Source organism: Geospiza fortis, unplaced genomic scaffold (genome assembly GCF_000277835.1).
Source record: "Geospiza fortis unplaced genomic scaffold, GeoFor_1.0 scaffold306, whole genome shotgun sequence".
Taxonomy (NCBI): Eukaryota; Metazoa; Chordata; class Aves; order Passeriformes; family Thraupidae; genus Geospiza; species Geospiza fortis.
In genome coordinates this window covers 186,025-192,024 of record NW_005054686.1, presented here as the reverse complement: position 1 = coordinate 192,024, position 6,000 = coordinate 186,025, and the positions used below count along the sequence as shown (strand labels likewise).

The window sequence follows — 6,000 nt, the reverse complement described above, 5'->3', positions numbered from 1 at the left end:
TCCCCCTCCCGCACCCAGCCCGCAGCTGGGCAGGGCAGCTCTGACCTCTTTCACGGACTGGAAGCCAAGAGAGCTTCCCCATGGGAGTTCTCGGCTTTTAGCACCCTGTGTTCTCAGAGGCGTATCCATGTCCTCAGTGGCCACACCAGGTGCCAATATTCAAATCTGAGCACCTATTGGTTTGACCACAGCATCCCAAAAAACTCACTTCCTTTTCAAACCAGGACACCCCAGAAGTCTTATCTTTGTTTACTGAAGCAGAGTAATAAATGGTTTTCTGATCTTTGAATTTTTTGAGTTTTTGTTTTTTTTCTTGTTTTTAAGAATTCCCTGAAGAAAGATGAAGAGATTTATTTTTGTTTAAATGAACTGTGCAAACCCCAAGATTCATCAGTGTAAGGCAATATTACTCCAGATACCTAAAAACTTATCATCTGTCTCCTTTCAACCTATGAAATCTCTCATAAGAACCCGAAAACTGATCTGAGGTTCTTGCAAACCTCAAGCCGACACTGATACAGATAACCATCCCACAGCTTGTGGAGTGCAGGATTTGATGAAAGAAGTGAGAGGTACAGTCTGCCTTGAAATGGGTTATTATGCTTGACCTCAGCTTCCTCTAGTAATTTATCAAGCACCTACAAAATGTCATTTGAGGTAAAGGAAGGGAAAATGGGAAGAATGACAAGAAACCTCTCAAGGCCATGGAAAAGATCTGCAAAAGCAAGTCCAGAGGGGGGCCACATAGATGGTTGCTCTGAGCAACCTGATCTAGTTGAAGATGTCCCTGCTCATTGCAAGGGGGTTGGACTAGATGACCTTTAAAGGTCCCTTGCAACCCAAACTATTCAATTATACTATTATTTATGGCAAGCTGAATAATTTTGCTCTCTAGGCATCCCTACATATACTCCCAAACACATTGCACTGGTCCTTTTTTACACCTGAACAGAGGAATGCCCTTCAGCCAGCTGCTCCAAGCTCTCTTCCACTCAAATTGCACAAAGGGACTGCACAGATCCTTGCTCTGTATTTACCAGTTAACTGTGCTTTACATCAGAAAACAGAATAAAAAAATTCCAGACAAAGCCCAAAGAGGGTCTTTGAGAGGCTTCTCAGAGACTTAAAGAGCTGTACCCACCAACACAGGGTCAAATTCCTGTCTTCTACTGTAGTAATAATGAATGAAGGAAATACCTGAAGGCCCAACTCCAGAGAAACTTTCAGAAGAGTGATATCTGGTAAGCTGTCCATGAGTGTTGCTATTTTAAATGCATCCTGGGCAAGTTTGAAGATGTGTGATGAGGAGTGGATATTTTTCTGAATGGATTCTAACACTGTTTCCAGTCTCTGAACATCACCTGCAAGGTGTAAACAGAATCACCAAAACAGAACAAGCTTCCAAAACATACAGAAATGCATTATAATTGAGCTTGCCTTTGCTACAAAATAGTACAATGTTTCAGTTATGCCCATTTTAATTTTATAAACCTTCCATAATGAAATTACATGAACAAAAGATACAAGACCACAAATTCCCCTGGTGCCTGATGGTGTTAGTATAGTATATGGCTAAAAGTCATCTTGATTTGTGAATTTTAGAAGTGATTTGTCTATTCTTGGTTTTCCCAGTCTATATTGTGTCAGAAGAACAAAAAGCTGTCTCATCAGCCTCAAATCAAACCCATCTGGCTACTATGTAGCTAGTTTAATCACTTTTCTAGAAAATTAAGCAACAGGTTTAAGTCAGTTTGGTTTTCCCATTTCAAGCTCCTGTCAGGCTGCGATTTGAATTCTTAAACACAAGTTTTATAATCTGTTTATTTAATGAAACATTAAAAGCATGCACTTAGTTCAGTACGTAATTGACAGCAATGTACCTTTGGCTGCTGTCAACATGGTAGATGCCAGCTCACACTGCTGGGATTCAATGTGACTTAGGGTGAACCAGCGGGGATACCGGTTTGGAACAACTGATGCAATGTGGTGTGGACGGGATGTATCTCCCAAAGGAGCCATAGATTCCAATACTAGCAACCTGGAACAAGAAAGAAATACTCTTTCATCAAATCATTATTATATTAGGTTACTCATAAGCAAAACTAAAGCTGCAAGAACACTTGACCTTGTTTATTAAATGTGCAGTTTGGGGTATAAAGATATTGGAAAACCACTTCTTTTCTTGGGGAATCTTAAAAGTCCATTTGCAAAACATGCCTACATCAGCAAGCATCTGTAAGAATTCATGGGACAATTAAGTCGTTGTGTTGGTTTTGGCTGAGGTAGGGTGAATTTTCTTCATGGTGGCTAGTATGGGGCTATGTTTTGGATTTGTGGTCTTTGCTGCTTTTTGCACTGCCAAGCTGGCAAGGAGGCTTGGGGCACATGGGAGGTTGGGAGGAGACACAGCCAGGACAGGTGACCCAAACTGACAAAAGGGATATTTCAGACCATATGGCCTCATGCTCATTATATAAAGTGAGGGGAAGGAGGACACCTCTATAATAGCTTTATATATGTAAAAATAAAATACATATATAGTTGATTTTTTCCAAGCACAAAAGGGGGAGAAAAAAATGCATCATTAAATAGTTTAAACAAACAGGAAAAATCCTAACTAACATAATGCAAAAAGGATTATTAGATTATGAGTAACAGCAAATGGACAAAGATCTTGAAAGGAAAATTTCCTGTCACTTTGAATTTCATTGCCAGCTTCTATGTTCCTTTGCTGTGAAAAGAAATCCTGTTGTGAATTGGTGGCTTTCATGCAATTTTGGCAAGATTAGGGAACATTATAACAAGCACAAGCAGATTTAGCATTCTTCACTTTTTTTGCCCTTTGAAACATCAATTATTTAGTTAGGTTTTAGCAAAGCTACTTTGTGATTAAACATCACCATTAAAGGCTGACTCACAAAGCCTGGGTTGAAATTCAGGCTTAACAGGGAATCAGCCAAATGAAGCCAAACATTTGAGTTCATACTCCAAGTGAACAGTCAACTAGGTCACTGCAGATCCACATTCTCCAAGGCTATACTCCATATGTTTCAGTGCTGCAAGCAGAGAACTGTAGACAAAAGTAACCATCAAGGATAGCACACCCTGTCCTTGCAGCCCTGAGGTGCATGCACGAAAGGCCTTATGGTCTCAAATTCTATTGATTTCACACTGAGTGTTCCACACACTAAAAGAAAAAAAAAAAAAAAGAAATGGCAACAGATGATGTTGAATGCAGAGAGGCAAAATACTCCAGAGTTGTCATCATGGGTCAATGACCTGTGCTGACTGACACTTAACACTTATGTCTGGAGAGCAACTAGCTGTCGTCTTGAGAAGTTAGCTTCTTTCATAAATGTTCAAGTGAAGAAAGAAATATGTTTGACTTCTAAAAGCATGAGCAGCCATGCAGATTTCTATGTGGAAACATTTTACCCATGCCATAAAGGAAGAGATGGTTAAATTTCCCTCTTCTGATCCATTCCACCTCACAAACATGAGACATACATTTGTATTGGGTTTGCACTGACAGATTTTGATAGTGGAGGAGCTACAGGGGTGGTTTCTGTGAGAAGCTGCTAGAAGCTTCCACAGTGTCTCGCAAAGCCAATCCCTGGTCACTCCAAAAATGGATGTGCCACTGGTCAAGGTTGAGTCAACTAGAAATGGTGGTAACATATGTAAGACAGAAAACCAGAAATTGTTGTGCAGTTGTAATTTCAGCCAGAGAAGAATGGGGTGAAAACATGTAAGAGCAACTCTGCAGACACAAAGGTCAGTGAAGAAGAAGGGGGAGGAGGTGGTCCAGGCACCAGAGCTGGCATTCCTCTGCAGCCTGTGGTGAAGAACACAGTGAAGCAGGCTGCTCCCCTGAAGCCCATGGAGGTCCATGGGGATGCAGAGATCCACCCACAACCCATGCAGGAGCCCCATGCCGGAGCAGGTGGATGCCTGAGAGGAGGCTATGACCTCAAGGGAGACCCGTGGAGACAGAGTCCCACACTGGGGCAACCTGTCCTTGGAGGACTGCACCCCGTGGAAGAGTGACCCACATTGCAGCAGTTTGGGGGGGACTGTTGCCTGTGGAATGGACTCACTGCATCAGTTTGCAGAGAACTGTTGCTCGTGAGATGGACTCACATTGGAGAAATTTGAGGAGAACTGTCTCGCATGGGAAGGACCTCACAGTGGAGCAGGGGAATGACTCCTCTCCTTGAGCAGCAGAAGACACAGGTGATGAACTGACCATAACCCCCATTCCCTGTCTCCTTGTGCTGCTGGGGTAGGAGGCAGAGCTGGAAGGAGGGAGGGTTATGGGAAAGGTACTTTTAAGGTTTTATTTTACTTCTCGTTATCCTGCTCTGATTTTATTAGTGTAATAAATTCAGTGCATATCTCTACATTGATCCTGTTTTGCCCGTGATGGTATTTGATGAGTGCTCTCTCCTGGTCCTTATCTCAACCTATGAACCCTTTGTTAAATTTTCTCTCCCCTGTCCAACTGTGGAGGGGAGTGAGAGAGTGGCCTTGGTGGGTGCCTGGTGTCCAGTCAGTGTCAACCCACTACAACATTCAGTCTTCCTGTTTTCTTTCTTCCTTCCCCACCTCAAAACAACATTTAGGTTTAGTTAGTTATTAATTTGGTTTTTATCAGGAGTGTTTTGTATACTGAAGTATCACTGTGGCGTGAATGGAAAAAGTAACTAACATTCTTTATAAGAATTTTTAGAAGTTTCAAGGAACACGGACAGACATGAAATAGAAAGTGTCTGCATCTTCTGTCACCGCAGTTCAAAGTTCAAGATAGCAGTCCACATTTCTTAAGAGTGCCAAATATGTTACAAAATATTAAAAATGCATAAGTAAATAATATTAAAAAGCTGAATGCCCATCTGCCTTAAAAGTGATGCCAAGAGAGCTATGGAGAACAGCCCTGATTATGCTGATGTCTCCTATGATTTTACCAGTTAGAAACAAACAGATAATTCTTTCTTATACTGGTCTGTTTGAGTAGTAACTTCTTTGGCCAAGATGGCAGCTTCATGCCAAAAGATGGCTGGAGCTCCCCATAATCAACTAGAGATTTGGATTTTTCAGTGCCTTGCTTGTTTTTCCAGTTGAAAAAGGAAATTTCCAGAAAAGAAGTTATCAGTTATGATTTGTTTCTTGGGAAAGCCCAAATACTTCTTCAAGAGGAATGGCATGTTGCCATAATATTCACTGAAGCATTCAGTGCACTGTGCAAAGCTACTCATAGATGTCTATTCTAGCCTTTTAATGTGGTCTTGGTCGTTTAGTTTAAGGAGGAAAACTCCCCACAATCTCTGAGAAACACTTTAAGGTAGTGACTGAAATTGAATACAAGGATACAAGTGTACTTTATAAAATTGATCTTTTTAAAATTCTAATTCTAAAAATTCGAATTCAAAAATTCTAATGCTAAGTAGCAAGTATGCAAAGTTGCTTCTCATATTTCTTACATTCCTTCCCTAACACCCACTATTAGACACTCTTGGAGGCACAAAACCCCAAACAAGCTATGCAGACCTTTGCCCTGACTTGATGGTGGCTATGTTTTGTTCCTATGCATGCCTTCCCATTTAGTCCTTTGAACATGGGACTATTTTCTCCTCATTTGGCTTTCTAGAGTGTGCTAGTTTTGGCTGGGATAGAGTTAATTTTCTTCCCAGTGGATGGTATGAGACTGTATTTTGGATTTGTGCTGAACACAGAGTTGATAATATAGAGATGTTTTCATTATTGCTTACACAGAGCCAAGGCCTTTGCTGCTATTTGTACTGCCACTCTGGGGAGAGGCTGGGGATGCATGGGAAGTTAGGAGGAGACACAGCCAGGACAGGTGACCCAAACTGACCAAAGGGATATTTCAGACCATATGACATCATGATCAGTATATAAAGTGGGGGGAAGCAGCTAAACAGCAGATGATCCTAAGACTGCTAGTGGGATGCCTCTGTTCGTTTCCTTGCCACTTGCATT

At 41.4% G+C, this 6,000-nt stretch overlaps 1 protein-coding gene across 1 annotated transcript in view; it reads right to left on the bottom strand.

Moving 5' to 3' along the window:
• LOC102038536 (zinc finger SWIM domain-containing protein 6-like) overlaps positions 1-6,000 on the bottom strand; it is a gene marked incomplete at its 3' end in the record, with an annotated part of 36,745 nt that overhangs the window by 12,399 nt on the left and 18,346 nt on the right. The window contains exons 9-10 of the mRNA XM_031065134.1: positions 1,881-2,038; positions 1,198-1,361 (exon numbers count right to left, since the gene is read on the bottom strand). Coding sequence (XP_030920994.1) covers positions 1,198-1,361; positions 1,881-2,038 — 322 coding nt within the window. The remainder of the gene's footprint in view (positions 1-1,197; positions 1,362-1,880; positions 2,039-6,000) is intronic.